The sequence below is a fragment of the Diaporthe batatas genome, assembly GCF_019321695.1.
Source record: "Diaporthe batatas strain CRI 302-4 chromosome Unknown Contig00028, whole genome shotgun sequence".
NCBI classification, from domain to species: domain Eukaryota; kingdom Fungi; phylum Ascomycota; class Sordariomycetes; order Diaporthales; family Diaporthaceae; genus Diaporthe; species Diaporthe batatas.
This window is the reverse complement of record NW_025408575.1, coordinates 186504-203689: the sequence shown is the minus strand read 5'-3', so window position 1 is coordinate 203689 and position 17186 is coordinate 186504. Positions and strand designations below refer to the sequence as shown.

General features: G+C 46.1%; 4 protein-coding genes across 4 annotated transcripts; 2 read left to right on the top strand and 2 right to left on the bottom strand.

Moving 5' to 3' along the window:
- Positions 1 to 3999: 3999 nt before the first annotated feature.
- On the bottom strand, positions 4000 to 5542 carry KVR01_013578 (uncharacterized protein; the record flags this gene model as incomplete). Its single annotated transcript, XM_044793009.1, has 5 exons — positions 4000 to 4165; positions 4232 to 4758; positions 4825 to 4875; positions 4940 to 5218; positions 5303 to 5542. 5 exons carry the CDS (start codon positions 5540 to 5542, stop codon positions 4000 to 4002), a joined length of 1263 nt encoding a protein of 420 aa, XP_044637506.1.
- A 5406-nt stretch (positions 5543 to 10948) lies between these two features.
- On the top strand, positions 10949 to 12478 carry KVR01_013523 (uncharacterized protein). Its single transcript, XM_044781266.1, has one exon. The coding sequence runs from the start codon at positions 11057 to 11059 to the stop codon at positions 12269 to 12271; it is 1215 nt and encodes a 404-aa protein (XP_044637451.1). The 5' UTR covers positions 10949 to 11056; the 3' UTR covers positions 12272 to 12478.
- A 996-nt stretch (positions 12479 to 13474) lies between these two features.
- Positions 13475 to 16794, bottom strand: KVR01_013573 (uncharacterized protein). Its single transcript, XM_044786386.1, has 3 exons — positions 16547 to 16794; positions 14730 to 16290; positions 13475 to 14667 (listed from the first exon to the last, which is right to left on the bottom strand). The coding sequence occupies exons 1-3, from the start codon at positions 16659 to 16661 to the stop codon at positions 14070 to 14072; spliced, it is 2274 nt and encodes a 757-aa protein (XP_044637501.1). The 5' UTR covers positions 16662 to 16794; the 3' UTR covers positions 13475 to 14069.
- On the top strand, positions 13572 to 14022 carry KVR01_013545 (uncharacterized protein; the record flags this gene model as incomplete). The annotated part of the gene is made up of 2 exons (XM_044790632.1): positions 13572 to 13764; positions 13838 to 14022. The coding sequence occupies 2 exons, from the start codon at positions 13572 to 13574 to the stop codon at positions 14020 to 14022; spliced, it is 378 nt and encodes a 125-aa protein (XP_044637473.1).
- Positions 16795 to 17186: the final 392 nt, after the last annotated feature.

The window sequence follows — 17186 nt, the reverse complement described above, 5'->3', positions numbered from 1 at the left end:
ACTATGCCATAGCTTTCCATTCGTCAGTTTCACTTTATATTAGTCCTGCAGCCATCCATGAATACATATGTATGTAACTTTTGCACCTAGAAGCGTTCGACTTGAAGTACATAAGTAGACAGCAAGCCACGCCACATCAGTGATTACAGTATACTAGACAGAATGGCGATGGTACTAAAGGATGTGCGGCTCACACACAGGCTTCACGTATCTCCATTCTAAGGGCAAAGGGGTATCGCGGCCTCTGGATACATACAGCTCCCTTACAGGCTGCACCATTGTGGTCGTCCTGTGTTGGCATACACTCGCGGCTGTCTGGCGTTACTGATCGTCTGACGGGGCATAAGCTGTATCTGGAATTATATTTGCACATGTAGTTCGTCACCAATGCATCCTAAGGTTGGATGTGGAACATGATGCTCGGAAGACATTGCGGTATAACAACATTAATGTAGGTGAGCAAGTGCTTACTTAATCTTGGGAGCTGACTACCGAGATTATATAAGCCGCGGGCAAGGCCCATGGAATGACATCATAATCTTCAGGCTGAAGATTCTGACGTCATTAATGGCCTCCGATGCAAGTCACATTTTGAAGCAAATTCTAAGAGAACGGATATTCACAGGGCAATAAATGGATAATTCAGGGCTGAATTCGGTTCATACAAGGCAACAACTACCTGCAGCCAATCCGAACCCTCCGTTCAACCTAACCTCACCAACTAGGCACCCACACTATACTAGGTAGGGAACTCTTACTAGGGCCTTAAGAGCTAGTTATCTTATTTTTAAAGAATTAATTTATTATTTTTAAGATTATATTTATATAAATTATTAACTATTATATATACTATAGTATATAGACTATTTATATTTTTTTAATTTTATTATTAAATTAAAAATAAATAGTTAAGGTTTTAAAAGAATAAAATATAATATATCTTTTAAAAATTAAATTAATTAAGTTTATTATATATAATTTTTTATAGTAACTTTATAATTTATATTTATAATACTATTTATTATTAAAAGATATCTTTTATATTAATATATTAAGTTATACTTAGTTTATTTAAGTTAACGTTATTAATTTATTAAAGAGTAAACTTATTATAAATTATAAGTTAATTTTAATATTATTAAATATTATATATAATATTATTATATAATTTAAGCTTTTAAATTAGTTAAAATAAGTAAAAATAAAGCTATTATTCCTTTAAAAGTTCTAACTTTATTTTATAAATAAATACCTATTAAGTAAAACTACTTAAAAGTAGTTACTTAATTAACTTATTAAATTAAAAATAACCTTTAAGTAAGATAACTATATCTATTACTATATATAATATTTAAGTTTATAGTTCTAATAACTTATAAATAGAAAAGAAATAATTATTAATAATTAAATTTATAATTATATAAAAGTAAATTTTATTTTAAAAGAAGTTATTATTATTTAAAATAATTAATATATTTTTAAAAGGTTAAAAGATTATAAATTTAATTTAAAGTAAATTAAAATTTATAAGAATTTTAAATTTAAGTTTAAAAGTTTTAATTTAAATTTAATTTATTTAAATAGAAAATATTAAATAGATTTAAGAAGAGGTTTAAATAAAGTTAGATTAAATTATAGTATAATAAAATAATTAAATAAAGATTAATTAAAATTTTATAATTATAAATTTATAAACTTTATATTTAAAAGATATTATAATATATATTATATTATCCCTCCTAAATATGAAATTTAAAGATTTATAATTATAAAATTTTAATTAATTTTTATTTAATTATTTTATTATATTATAATTTAGTTTAGTTTAATCTAAACCTCTCCTTAAGTTTCTTTAATCTTTCCTTTTAAATAAGTTAAAGCTTTATATTCTTTAAGCTTAAATTTAAGATTCTTATAAATTTTAATATACTTTAAATTAAACTTATAATCCTTTAACTTTTCTAAAATATATTAATTATTTTAAATAATAATAACTTCTTTTTAAAATAGAGGTCTACCTTTATATAATTATAAACTTAATTATTAATAACTATTTCTTCTTTTATTTATAAACTATTAGAATTATAAACTTAAATACTATATATAGTAATAGAGTATAGTTATCTTATCTAGTTATCTCTTAATTTAGTAGGCTAAGTAACTACTTTTAAGTAGCTTTACTTAATAGGTATTTACTTATAGAATAAAGTTAGAACTTTTAAAGGAATAATAGCTTTATCTTTACCTATTTCAACTAACTTATACCTAAGTTATATAATAATATTATATATAGTACTTAATAGCGTTAAGACTAGGCAGCCTATAATCTATAATAGCTTTAACCTTTAATAAACTAGTCTATATTAAGGCTGATAATGCTAACCTAAACTAATTAGGTGTAGCCTAGTGCATTAGTATAGAAAGGTGTTTTTTAATAATAGATAGTATTATAAATATAATAGATTATAAAGTTACTATAAAAAGTCCTATATAGTAAATTTAATTAAATTAATCTTTAAAAGATATATTATATTTTATTCCTTTAAAACCCTAACTATTTACTTTTAGTTTAATAATAAAATTAAAAAAAATATGAATAATTTATATATTATATTATATATTTTATTTTATTTTTAAAAATATATAATTAAATAATTTATATATAAATTTTAAAAGAATATAATATAAAATTTAAATATAATAATTATAAAGTTATAATTAATTAAAGATTTATAATAATATTTATTTATTATATATTTCTATCTTTATTTTTATACTTTTTCTTTATAAAATTATAACTTATTTATTAATTTTCAATATATATATATTAATTATTATTAATAATATATTATAAAGTATTCTTTTATATATAAGAATTATATTATTAATAAAGTTAAAAATAAAATTTAATTATAATAATATAAAAAATATAAATAGAATAAAAGAAAAGTAATATAATTATTTATTTTTTCACTTTATATTTTAAAAGAATTATAATTTCTAATATAAAAAAAGGTTTTCTTAATAATAAATAATTTCTAGTTTTTAATTTACTTTCTAATAGTAATAAAAATGAAAATAGAGTAGGAGGGAGGATAAGGAGGGTATAATGTAGGAGGGAGGAGGAAGGTATACAATAGCATCTATAACTCAGATAATTGTTGAACCCCTTGATACAGAGCACGTAGGTGGCAATGGCATGAAGCCGTTGGCGGTGAGATGATTGGACATTGTAAAGTTAATGTGGTTCTGAAATACCACCAACAACATGCTATAATGCATCATATAGCATATGACAAGGGGATATTGGAGTATGTTTAAGGCTTGTGACTGCATCTTCTGACAGGTGTTTGCCTAAAGATGCTGTCGGTCCAGAAATGTATGACAGGATCCTACGACCAACAGCCTGGGAATAATTTGAAGCCTGTAGTGCTTAAATGCCCTGACAGATTATCTATTGTCATTGCGGCAGGGACAGCAATCTGGGACTTGCTGTCGCTGTTGGCAGATAGCAACCTGAAACCTGCAGCGACACATATTTATTATCCATATCGCCAGGCTGGTCGAGCTTGGTCTTTGTATCAACAAGGAACGATCTGCTTGTCACTCGGACTGGAAACTGTTCACTGTTTTTGAACCAACCATGTGTTTTACGCTCTAATCCACACGAATATAAAATGTATGTGGCGCCTTCATACCAGTTGACAGTGGTAAACGCTCATACTACCAGGAAGTTGATGGTGCTCCAAGGGCAAATCACCAACAACTGCATCTAACGTGTAATTGATTATTCCTGGCACAGTGTGATGCATTGGGAATCACCATTGCATGAATTGAGCGTAAATAATGCTCACATTCAATGTGTTACACCTGCTGGCCACAGCAGTTCTTGGCCACATGTTCAGTCAAATGATAACATGGGAGTGATGAAAGCCAGCCCAATTTCAGATGCAAATGCTTTTGGACCCAAGTTCGACCAATTGAGAGGTACACAAAATATCAATCTTGAACCCAAACAAACTCCATGATTGCAAGTGCAGAGTCGTCCGACTCCCCCACCTTCTGGAAGATGAATCTCGGGTCCACTCCTGCGAGCAACGCCTTCCACTCATCAAGACTCCTCTCGTGAGAAGCGAAGCACCCTGTCATGACGAGGTCGAATGACCTAAATTTTCAAACAAGACTACTCAGTCCACAATTCACCAGAGAGAAACTCGCAGAGAGGACTTACCTCAGATACTTCTCTCTCCAGTGTGCGATTCCACCTGGCTCGGGCATGCAAGTCTCATTGATGATGACCCTTGCGCCTGGTTTTAGAGCTGGGATGAGTGCCTTCAAAATCAAGGCGCAGTACTTATCCGTCCAGTTATGAAAAACCCAACGCAGGAAATAGACATCAGCCTGTACAGTCTGCGGGGCGAATAAGTCCTGAACCATGAACTCGAATCTATCTTTGAGTTCCGCAGGGATGTTAGCTTCGGCCCCCTCGATCATTTTTTCCATGTCTTGCACAACAACAGAGATACGAGGAAAGGCTTTGGTCAACTCCATCGTAACGTGTCCAGTGCCTCCACCAACATCGACCAGTTTGACCGGGCCTAGGGACTCCCAGTCATAGTTGTTGACAACATGAGACGCATTGTACTCCTGCATTGACATGTACGCCTTCATACAGTTTGCAAATCGATTTGCTCGTTTGGGATTTTCCCCCAGAACCTGGTAAATGCTCTCATCGGTCCCGTTGAATAGGGCGAATGCCTGCGACCAGTGTCAATGACGTTTGGAAAGTCCAACATGAATACGATGAGAAAACAAAAAGCCTACCGTCTCGTTTGGTTCCTGTGTACCAGGCCACTTTTGTAGTGCATCAACCATCTTGTAACGCAGTTTATCAGCTTTGTTCAAATTCCCGAGTCAATGTTATGGGTGCTGGTCTTGCCCTTGTAGATGTTTGCCACATCTCTTCCGTGCCACAACCCACCCAATCATTCGCGACAGGATCCATCAGCGATTTAGACGCTTGCGTGTGTGCCACCATCCCAGGCTCAGGCTCTCGGAATACCCGCATAGTCATTGCGTGTCTTAGAGTCCGCCGCACGGCATTCTCTTGTAGACCAGTCGACTGGGCAATTTCTGCGTATGTAGTCTTGCCACCGGAGGGGACAAGACTGGCGATCTTGAAGCGAGAAATGAGTTGCAGAGACACGCAGTTGTTGAACTTTTTGGATCAGCATCATTGTGGACAGAGACAGATGTAATACGGAGTGGTTCCAGCTTCGGAGAGATATAGATAATCACTCACCGATCCATGCCTGTATATAATATCCAAAGGACCTTGAAGTAGATCCTGAACCTCGGCCGCCGCATCAACTATCAAGTCTCTGACCTTAACAGTGTCTTTGGGCAGCAGCGCCGGGGCATCTTCATCGAATGTGGGGGACGGGTATCCTTGCTTGGACAGCATCTCCTCTAGTACTGCCACGGACTCCACAATCGAAGTCGCGAGGTGGGTGAGACGGGAAATCGATACGCTCGAAGCCATTATGAGTAGTAGAGTTCAATGAAGTGGTCTTTTGTCGATACTCGACGATGGTCAAGTTAGATTGTTATGGATTATGTGAACTATATCGGGTGGAAAACAGTTGAGAGGACAAGGTTGGCAGCGGAAGAGAGGGGGAGTGCGGGCAAGAAAACCTCGCAGTAATGGGCTGAGCCGATGACAAGGAATGAAAGTACAAATATGAGCTGTTGATCTGGGGGCGCAAGCAGTGATGTCAGCGCGGACAAGCAGAGGGGGGCCAACGGTTGTTGGTTTAAGATGCTTCGATCCAAGCATCGAGCTACATATGTACCCTGCATACACTAAGGCATACGAAGTCAAAGCAGCAGGCAGCAAGATGTCTGCAGCAGGCTATGGACGATATGTTTCTCTGAGGCACAGGAAGCAATGGCACGGTGACTTGGGGCACATCAGGCAATATCGCATTTCGAAGATGCTTTCCCATTCTGATGCATCACATGTCTATTGGTATTGAAAATAAGATGTTCCTTCAAGTGAATGACTTCTTCACTCATGCTCAATTTTATGTAGCTAGACACTCCAGTCCTCACAAATCATAGCCCTGGACATGACTTAATTCAACACCAGTAACCGTTCGGGTCAACATTTTACCTCATGGCTGACCATGGTCGTGTTCAACGCGAACGGAAGCAAGATACCACTGTGGATTGTGCACCCCGGTATCGGAGAAGTGCTCGTTTTCGTCGGTCTGGCCCAGAATTTGGCTGATAATGACAGACCAGCCAGTCTACCTAGGCATGCACTTCGTGCCAGAGGCTTCGAACCAGGCCACGAGCAATTCAAGTCCATCGTGGAGGCAGTGAATGTTCACATCGAAGCCATTTGCAAGCGACAGCCGCAGGGGCCAAATACAATTGTAGAGTACAGCTACGGAACTATGCTTGCTTTCGAGACTACCAAGCGGTTCGAAGGTGCCAACGGATTCAGCGGGGTACAGTTTCTTAGGAGCCTCAACCTACCTCCACACATCAACAGGGTTGCCGCTCACTACACTACACACACTGGGCTTGTTAGTGTAGTGTAGTGGACTTCAAAATACTCTCAGTGTAAATATAGTGTAGTGTATAGGCCTTCAGTGTAAGTGTGTGTAGTGTAGTGGGTTAAAATGTAGGGGGTGGGTTAGGGGGGGTATATAAATAAATATATAAATAAATAGGTAAATAAATAGGTGAATAAATAGGTGAATAAATAGGTGAATAAATAGGTGAATAAATAGGTGAATAAATAGGTGAATAAATAGGTGAATAAATAGGTGAATAAATAGGTGAATAACTAGATGAATAAATAGGTGAATAAATAGGTGAATAAATAGGTGAATAAATAGGTGAATAAGTAGGTGAATAAGTAATCTTTTTCCTCCTTCTCCTCCTCTTCTTATCTTATCTTATCTTATCTAACTACTTAGTCAGCTTTCCTCTCCCCTTTCTACTCTTCCTCTCCCTCTATCACCCTCCTCCCCTACCCCCTATTTACACTTAAACCCACTACATTACACACACTGGGCTCCTTAGTGTAATGTAGTGGACTTAAAAATACCCTCAGTGTAATGGAGTGTAGTGGGCTTATTTACACCCACTACACTACACTACTACACTGAGTGTAGTGAACGGCAACCCTGCACATCAAGACCGGCATGAAATAAATGCACTGGAATAATTACCTGCTGCCTTTGGTATACTTCCTAGACCTAACAACTGCGGATGAGATTGAGGACAGCGACTGTCAAACCATGGAGCGCACTGCCGCGCTGACCTACATTCTTAATTTGTCTGACGCAGAACATATGGAGGAGGAGCTCGGGCTTGGCAAATTAAACGTGATCCGTTGGCGTGATGTGGCATACGACTTGCCGCGCATGGCTATCGACTATGAACCACATGGTGAAGTAGATGCTCTTAATGTCTCCTATGCCAGCCCGCTGAAGGCCGCTGCTCCTAACAAAGAAGAATGGCGCAGAACCAACCTGAGCAAATGGGAGGACTACTGCAGGTCCGATCTGCCGTTTCATGAAGTGGGAGGTGTGCACCACACCATGATCGGGTAAGATCACGACGTTGCTTTTAAATCGAATTGAGATACAAGATATGCTTTGTATGCCAGAAGAGTTGAAGCTCATGATGAATATGTTTGACATTGACGGTTTCGAGATCAAGGGGACCTTAAACGAATAATGGCTCAGAATATGATGTTTTCAGGTAGTCTTTAATACCTCTTGTCATTCAATGTTGTGATTACATATGTACGCAGACCACCAGTGGCGACTCTCATCCCCCGGTTTTGACCCTGTGCTCGGGACTCACATTTTTCCATTTGTTGGAAGCGAAACTGTCTGATAATCGTGCCATTCTGAAACAATTTATTGTCTATCCAACTGTTTGAAAAGCCATCTATGAATGAAATGTGAAATTCACTGCATAGGGAAACTTACTGTGTTTACCTTGGAAGATACTGCCTTGTGTTTCTCAGGCACTTAATGTTCCCAAGGTTTCATAGAGTAATTCAAAGAATGCAAGCAGACCTCTGATGAAAATGTCTCTGCCACCATCAACCGTCCTGACAAGGGCTGACCTTGGCTTTCACATCTGTCACAAGAATGCCCGGCACGTACGGATTCTACAATGTTCAATGACCACCACAACCCCCCCCCCTCCCAATTGGGTCATCAGCCAGAGCTCCTGATGTTATTACGACTCAAATTCCTGCTCAGTCGTTCCATCTGTCTTGTCTCTGTGTTATTACTCATTTTCGTGTACCTAGATAAGCCGCGAGTACGCCAGACAGCCAGAGTCGTCACACCCGCAAGCAGCGAGAAACCATTCGCATGACAACCGTTTCTAGATCGAAGATTCACGGTAGTGTACACGTCAGCAAACGAGCGTCACTGCCAGCTGCCGGCTCTGACCTGCACAAACCCGAGTGGACAAAAAGTTAGAAACGTTGGCACCACCTTGAGCGTCCTGACACAACCCTGAGGGCGCAGTGATGGGGCGACGTTTCCTGCTAAATACATTGTGGATGGGTGGTGAGATGCAAGGAGCGGTGAGAAGGTCCGGATGGTTTCATCGCCGTTTGCGCGCTTGTGATGCACTGCAACATATTTTCCGAGACCCTTGCGGGCGGCTACAACCTTTGGGTGGTCTGGAACTATGGATCTGCAATCGTTTTCGGACAGCACCTTCTTCTTGACCAGGTATTTACAAAAGCCAATTGTTTCCCGAAAGCTCCCCCTTTCTTTCCCGGCTGGCCATTCCCTAGTTAGGCTCTACGCTCATACAATGTGCGAGGCAAACAGGAGATCGAAGGGAAACGTTAAGCCAGCACATGAGCTCCTAACCGAGGATCAGAGTGTTGAAATAAGAAACCGCACCCCTTAATTCGAGACTTTTTCGATATAAAGGGATGTTCTTAGTAGAAGTCGTAGGTTTCAATCATGTGGAGGTGAAGCAAGTCACTAGGCCAGCGGCGCAGGGATGAATGATGTATACTGCGGAGTAAAACAACCCGGGAGAATCATGTACCCCGGGTGCACGTCCTCGGGATGGTAAGCATCTTGGCTTTCTGGAATGATCCAGATCTCTCCCGTCCATCAGTAGGGGCTCACCTGGCGGTCCATCCGACACTTCCGCGGTACACCATGGGTTAATGATTTGGCAGTCAGAGCCCGGTGCCACTTGTCACTACTTGCTGATCCTGTGTACTCGTGATGAAATGATGCAGAAAGGCACTGAGAAATTGCAGGTGATAAAAAGCTGGAATGATGAGGACCATTTATTATGATGCATACATGTAGAGACCCACAGTACCTAGGTAGGTACAGTACAATATGTTGCCTTGTCGTTGGACCATTCGTTTTCGACCGCGAATCAGCTGTCTGTTGAGAGGAGGGGATAATTTCTGAAGCAGTCTTAGTAATACCCAGATTGGTGCTTCCGATAGAAATGATATATTGTTGCAGGTGTTAATCGGGCGATCGGATGGCTCACGACAGCGGTGTGAGGCCTTGCCTTGTCCAAAAGACAGCAACAAGGCCCCTTGGGCAGTTAAGAAGTGTGGGTTCTCAAAGTCAAGGGTCTACTGTTGATGTTCCTCCTGTTGGTCAATAGTGCTTTTGCCGTCCTAAGAAGTTGTGGAATGTCTACTCTGGGCGGACCGAGCCTACGCTTCTATTATGGGATTCCATGTCGTTGATCGCTGTCGGGGCTCGTCAGAGCCCTGTGCCCTGAAAGTCTATGTTGTTCCCGAAACTGCTCGTGTGGGCCTACGAAATTGACAGATGACCATGCGCTGAATCGTATTAGATTATCGGAGCCTGCAGACTTGTCGCTTGTAACAGTGTAGGACGGAAGATCACAATCAGTCGACACGGTCACAAATCCGCGACAGGCGCAATGACGGTGAAGAACGGTGAGATGATCAGAGGTGAATCTGCGTCTGTGAATCAAGACAGCGCATACTGGCCCTATATATGCCAGGTGATATCATCTGTACGCAGGATGACTTCGTTGCGGGTACCCTGTAGTGCGCCTCTCCCTGTACGCTGTCGCGTGATGGGTGCCTGATCAACGCGCGGCTGGAGCAGGGTAGCATTCCGCCGAGCCGGCACGTACCTAGGTAGTGTATTTTAGACGGTGAACCTGGCGCCGTCGAGGCGAGCCGCAGATTCTCCGCAGGCACTTATGTAACCTCTGGCGACTTAAAAGCTACTCCGGAAGTCCCCCTGAACTTTATTGTGTGTCGATGGCTCGGTTGGCCTTAAACTATGCAATATTCACGCCCAGCTCCACTCGGCTGAACCCCTTTACTCTTCAAGTTAGTGGCCGGGAGCCTCAGGATCAGACCGCAGCATAAGGTTGATGATGTCACGCCCTGTCCAATTTCCCTCTCGCAAAGCTGGAGCACTGCCCGCAGGACGGTGCTCTCCAGGGCTCCCATGATCGAAGTGAGCCGGGCTAAATACAGAGCGCATGGCCTGGAAGGCTCTCTGACACTAGGCACGTGGTCCAGTGCGGTCAACGGCCGCTGTGCAGCATGAAATAATCGTTGATCAGGGTGCCCAATCGACGGCGCGCAGGGAAGGTGCCTGAGTCGCACTCTCGGGCTCTGGCGGCTGTCCCTAGGGCGAGGCTTGGGATATCCTGTCTAGCTGAAAACGGGAATTCTGCGACTCCCAGCAACTCCGACGTCACCAGCCTTGCCGTAGCAGTCCGACTTGTCAAAACAACGTTTCCTTGTCATGGCCGCGACGCCGGTGCGAAGTTCAGCCACCCTTCCAGGACTGGTTAAAGCCCACCTGTCTCACCCGGTGTCTCCATCGATCTTCTGGACCCTTTTATTTTTGTCTCGGGTATTTCTTCCCATCACTCATCTACCCGAAGTGCAGCATTACACCATTCCTTATTTGTCTGCATTACATGTCACCGGTACCAGCCGGATCGTCACAACACCTCATACTCTCCTTCAGCAAACGACTTCAAGATGGAGGGACTTGTGTACGGTGTGGCGGCGATGATAGTGAAGGACATGCTCAAGACACCATACCTCAAAGGCCGAGACTACGAACGCAATGTGCGTCAAGTTTACCGAGATGTCGACAACCTTCAAATCACATTGGACCAGACCAAATCCAACTGTGAGGGCCAGTCCCTGAGCAAGCCTCATGCCGACTTTGTTAAGCGAGCCGAGAAGCAAAAACGAGATTCCTATCGCATTTTGCGGAAGAACTACCCGCGTTATGCCTCCAAGTCGCAGCTCCTCGAATATGCTTCAACGCCAGGGGCCGAGATGAACCTGCTGGACATAGGGAAGGAGGCCAACCAGACAGCCAAAGGTCTGAACGACCTACTCGCGGAGATTCGCTTCGCCAAGATAGGAGGAGGTGACAAGGAGGATGACAAGGAGAAGGAGAATGAGGGTGGAGGCAAGCAGAAAGAGAAGTCACCAACACGGCCTTCTCTTGACCTGTCCAAAGTCCAGTCCGCCGACGCACCATCGAGGGGTTCGAGCAGCCCCCGGAGTATGTCGAGCCGTCATGGCAGCGTGTTCAGCCCCATCCCAATCCAGCCAATTGGAATATACAGCCCACCCAGCAGCACCTCGAGCTTTGGAGACCCCACGAGGAGGCGCTCGACGTCGTCATCCAAGCGGAGGAGCCAGAGCAGCCAAAGGCACCTCGGCCACCACAAGCAAGAACTCCTCACGCCGTCTTCATGGCCAAAGACCAACCCCTTCGAGACGATAATGGAGACAGGCCGCGAGCGCGAACAGGCCCTGGACAACCTGCAGCACGGCATCGACCAGGTCCTCGGGGCCGTCGACCAGGAGCACGAGTACGAGGCCATGACGTACCTGGAGCACGCGCTCAAGGAGGTCCTGCGGCTGCAGCGGGCACAGGGGTTCTCGGGGTCCCAGATGGGCGAGGACCTCGGCGACGCCGTCGACGAGCTCGACCTGGCCATGCGCAACCTCGTCGCCGCCAAGACGGACAAGCAGAAGGACCGCGCGCTCAAGGCGCTCAGCTTCGCGCTCGAGGGCGTCGATATCGCCCTGTACGCGCGCCGGAAGCGCAAGGAGCAGTCAGGGCGGCACCATCACGCCAGCCCCGTGCGTGTCAGCAGCAAGCGTCACGGGAAGGGCAGTTCGGAGAGGAGCAGGAGCAGGCGATATTCGATGCAGTCTGAATACCCAGAATAAACCAGATCATGAAGCGTTTGTATTATTGGAGTAAAGCATGCTGTACTGTATGTGTAGCACTATGGGATAGGATGGCATGGAAAGGCGTTCTATTACGATGATGAATATTTCTTTTATCTCATTCTACCTGTCCCATCACGTTTGTCTCAGTTACAGAGATGGGGCTTGATGAACAAGAATGAACGACCTGAGCAGATATGGTTCAAAGGTATCTCAGTCCGTCATTACAGGTTTAAAGTGTCAAGACTAGAAGTGATTGTTGGCAGGGAATTTGGCCCAATTTTACAACATCTATGGACCGGTCGAACTCATTCACGTCACATGCATGTGCGGATCACAGGGAAACCAACACGCGGCGACCTTTCAACTGCAAGGCGTTCCTCCGTTGTTCCTCGATATGTTGCATTGTATCCCCGGTCCATTATGTGCCTGCCGAAGACCTCAGGAACCACTCACGGAAAGTGAGGCTGTAGAGACCCCCTTTTGTGGTGACCCCACTCTGTCTTCTAATCCATTTTGGTGTGTTCATACCCCGGTTTCAGCCAAGATCCTCGCACCAAAACATGGACAAGGAGAGGATAGACTAGCGGTAAGGAAGCGAGCCAGGGAGGCTGGTTCTTGTTGGGCAGCCGCCCAGCGGCTTGTTTCTATTTCCTTCCCCCAAAGCCATTTATATTATTGTGATGCGCGGTTTGGAAGCAAGGCCTCATTTATCAGTTACCTGATACCGTTGTCACCCATGCAGCGACGGCCCTGGGAATCACGAAAGCAAACAGGTGTTTTCGGATAATCAAGAGCCCCCCAGAGTTACTTCGGTTTTACTTCTATTATCGATTAATTTTGTATGCTTCTATGGAATCCCAAGTCGATTCATAAGGGCCAATGCAGCAGGCAACTGCGAATGCACCTGTCACGTAATGCCATGCCGTGGATGGAGGCGATGTTTGAAGCAGACCCTGAAGGACAGTATAACCAAATAGATACGGCGCCACGGTAAATAAAATATAACAGTTGAATTTTCGCGTCATTTCAGAACATTTGTTGTCTTCGGCGGTAGGCCGTGTTAATAAATAAGATGAGGTTGTGAATGCCTATTAGTACGTCACCATCATCGTAGGCCGTCGGATGCCGTATGCAACCGCGGAACTTCGGAAGCTGACATAATCCCACCTAGCACAACGACGGCGAGAATGGTCCGAGGACCGGAAGCAATGCTCTCAGCAGCCTCGGTCATAAGCAGCAGCGATTGAGGTAGAGGTGAGTGCAGCCAGACCACCAGCGTTTGCACCAGATAAGAAATATGGCATCCGCTGCTTCCGGAGTAATTTCCCCACAGGCCGACGACTCCTTCGAGCTGTACGACCTCCGAATTGAGGTGGTGTGCCCTCCAGGAGAGAGGATCATGTGCGGTGCCAAAGAGGGTGACTACTTCTCTCTCGAGGGAGAGATGATGTACCTTCCTCCCGGTCAGGGCATCAGCATCTACAGTCTGGGTGAGTGGCATAAAACGTGTGGCGGCAACAGGAGGGGCATCTCTGTGACAGCCTCGACTGACGAACCCGTCAGCTTCTGTCCTTCCGCTTCTTGCGGCGAAACAGCGCGTCACGCACGTCAACGACTGGATGACCTCAGATGCGCTGATCGCCTGCCCGGATCCCAACTGCAAATCTCAGCTGAAGATAGTGCGGACGGGCAAGAGGAGGTTCAGCCATGCTGAGACGACGGTTGTTGGGTTGGAGGGAAACAGTTAGCGAACCAGTCGTCTTGATGCTCTTGCGAGCCTGTGATCTTGATTAGGCTATAAGTAGTGCGCTAGATCAATATGCCCTCCTCCCCCGGTATCCAATAGTGGGAAAAGGTTCAATCCGCCGAATGAGTCGTCTCCCTCAAATGCGCCACTTAGAAGTGACAGGTCAGGGGTCCGAGGCAAGCTGTTCGACATGGTCAAGAAGGCCGGGTCCAAGTCACTGAATAAAGACGGTGATGCCACACCTCCCATTCCAAAATGTGGCGTCGGGTGGCTTTGGGGCGTCGGTTCGGATTGCAGATCTCTCTGATGGCCCATCCTCACGGGGCTGGCCACCTTTCGCGAAGCCTCTGGAGATCTCCTGGTGCTCATGCTGTCCCCGTCTCGGGTCTCGTGGGGGATGAGCCCGAATAGCTGGGCAGAACTCTCTGTCCTCTGTAACCGCTCTTGCACTTCCTTCTTCTCGAGATATTCCACTGCTGTCGTGAGCAGAGATTTTGAGATCATGGAGTACTGCGCTGCGTGTGCGTCGATCTTTGCGAAGTGATCGAGTGCCGTCACAGACATGCGCGCGTACTTCTCGAGGATGCGGCCGAAGCCTCCGAGGAGACCAGCGCCTAGTACGAGCGAGCCTGCAAATAGCCACGATCTAGCACGAAACAACAGTCAGCCTCGACATCCTGTTAACCGAGTGGCATCGGATCAGCTTACACAAGCACCGGCCGTCTTCCGGAGACGAGCCCCTTCTCCACCAGATCCAAGATCTGGTCAACCATCAAGCTGGCAGCATCGATGCAAGCATCGGCTAATTTTGACTTGCCGGACATCAACCCGGCCCTCCCGTAGGCAGAGGACGTGTCAGGAGACAAGCGCCTATACAACTCGTACATCAAGAATGGCCTCGATACCAGCATCACAGCATAGTAATACGACGCAAGAACCTGACATGCTCCATTGACCTCGGCAGAATTCTGCTCGCTTGGGGGCGACACCACGCTTTTAAGCTGCTGCAGCCACCTTAGCGAGAAATCCCTTAGCTGCCGAGATATGCCTTCGGTCAGCTGCAAAGAGATTTTCCGCCTCGAGTACACTTCTACCACGACGCCCTCGAGGATCAGGAAGATCTGGACAGATGCGTTCAGGATATCAAACACCTCTTGTCCGTCGTCGTCGACCTGGCGGTAGGACACAGTGCAGTCGACATCACTCGTGCTAGGCGGCCGGCCCATGGACGTGCTGAGGAACAAGTCCACGACACGCAGGCTCTTCCACAGCCTGTCCCGCTGCCGGTGCGTCTCGGACCCGAACCGGCTATTGACCTCGGTACGGTGCACGCCGATGGAGTACGCCGCGCGGACCGCGATGCCGAAGAACAGGAACGCGCCGTTGATCTGGCACGCGCACAGCATGTACAGCGTCACCAGGATGAACGCCTGCACCGTGTCGACGCTGAGGTTGCCGTTCAGGTTGGCCAGGGCCTGGTCTCGCGCGTACTCAAAGTACAGCTGCGCCGTCTCCTCGTTGGTCTGCTGCATGCCGATGGCGACCACGAGGTAGCTCACCGCAGACGAGACGTCGTTGATGCGGTTGCCCGCCTGGTGGTTCGACGCCCAGATCGTCATGTCCTCCACCAGGCGGGCCTTGCTGACGAAGAGGTCCGCCATGCCGGACGTGACGGAGAGGTACGTCGAGATGATGGCTGGGAGGTCCTCGGTCTTGACCTCTGGGGGCGACGAGGCGCCTGATAGGAATGACGACCTTGAGACCGCGTTCTCGAGGACTGAGTAGCGGCTCGTCTGCGGCGCGAAGGCATTGTGGTCGACTCGGGTGGTGACGAGCTGGCGGACGGTCTGGAAGAACGACAGCGGGGCGCAGTCGCCAATGAAGATCAGCTTTCCCTGGGCGTCGCAGAGGAGCCTTGCTTCTCGAGGCACCTCGGCCTCCTCGTGATCGTCCGTCACGGCGGTCTCGCTGCTTCTCCGGTGTGCGCCGTGTCCGGCTGCAGAGCCGGGCTTCACCGGCGGTGTCGGCAGGACGGCATGGTTGGTCGCAGCCGTGATGCTCGTGTGCTCAAAGTCCACCGGGTGCGGTGTCCCTTGGCTGTGGTTGTTGCCGCTGACGGAGACGGATGGGGAGTGGATGCTTGGTGTTCTTGGCTGAAGCTGGTTCCGGGGCCGCGGGCGGCGGCGCTCTCGCGGAGGAGAGTACTTGCAGGCGTGCGGTCTCTGACGACGTGTACAATAACTACATGGCAGTTTGCCGTCACATTTCACTGCATTACATGCGGGATTAGCAGAGGTGGTGGCCGATAGTAGGGGACGTTGACAGCAAGGAGCTCAACATCCAGTGATTGGGTAGGAGATTCATCATCAAGTGTAAGTTTCTGAGACATGTACACGGTTGCCACCTGGCACACATGGCGGAAGCATCATCCGTCCACACAGATGCTGTGAAACCTCGACCGCAAGTGAGGAGGGACGGGCCAATGACAGGACCGGCAAGGGACTGGCAGATCGGAAGTTACCTACCTTTCCGTGCTTTGCAGCCATCACAAGCACTCTGCACTCGGGCTCGAATGTACTGAGGCTCCCCGGAAGTGGCCTGATCACCTCCGCTGGCGCCAGGAGTGCTCGACTTGTCCATCTTGGGGGTGGTCGTAAGGCGGCAAATGGAGACATTGGGTCGGGGGCAGACTCAAACTGTCGGGGTGAGAGGCGGGTTCGGGACCTGCAAACGCTGTCTAGAGTGCGGAAGCGGAAGATTTAGAGGCACTGAGTGGGCACGATGCGGAATCGGAGCTGGCCACCCTGGCAAGCGTAGACTTATTGTTACTCGGGATTGGGACTCCTTAGTGCTCGCGGCTGGCGTCGGAAGAGCAACTCGGTGAGGGTTAACCCCCGAGCCGCGCTCGGCTTTGACAGCGGGTACCATACGTGAATATATAATTAACGTCGGTTGACCAACAAACATCGGATGGGACATTGTACTAGGCTGGGCGGCGCCGCATTAGTTAAGTTATACAGTGTATCTATCCATAGAACTTTCACAAACAGCCCAGTGTGTGAAGTCTCAGAATGCAAATCGCACGAGAAGAGCAGCCGCAGCATCCGAGCATCATTGTCTAACGTTACGCCCTTCAGATTCGGCCTGAAAGCAACCGCCATCACC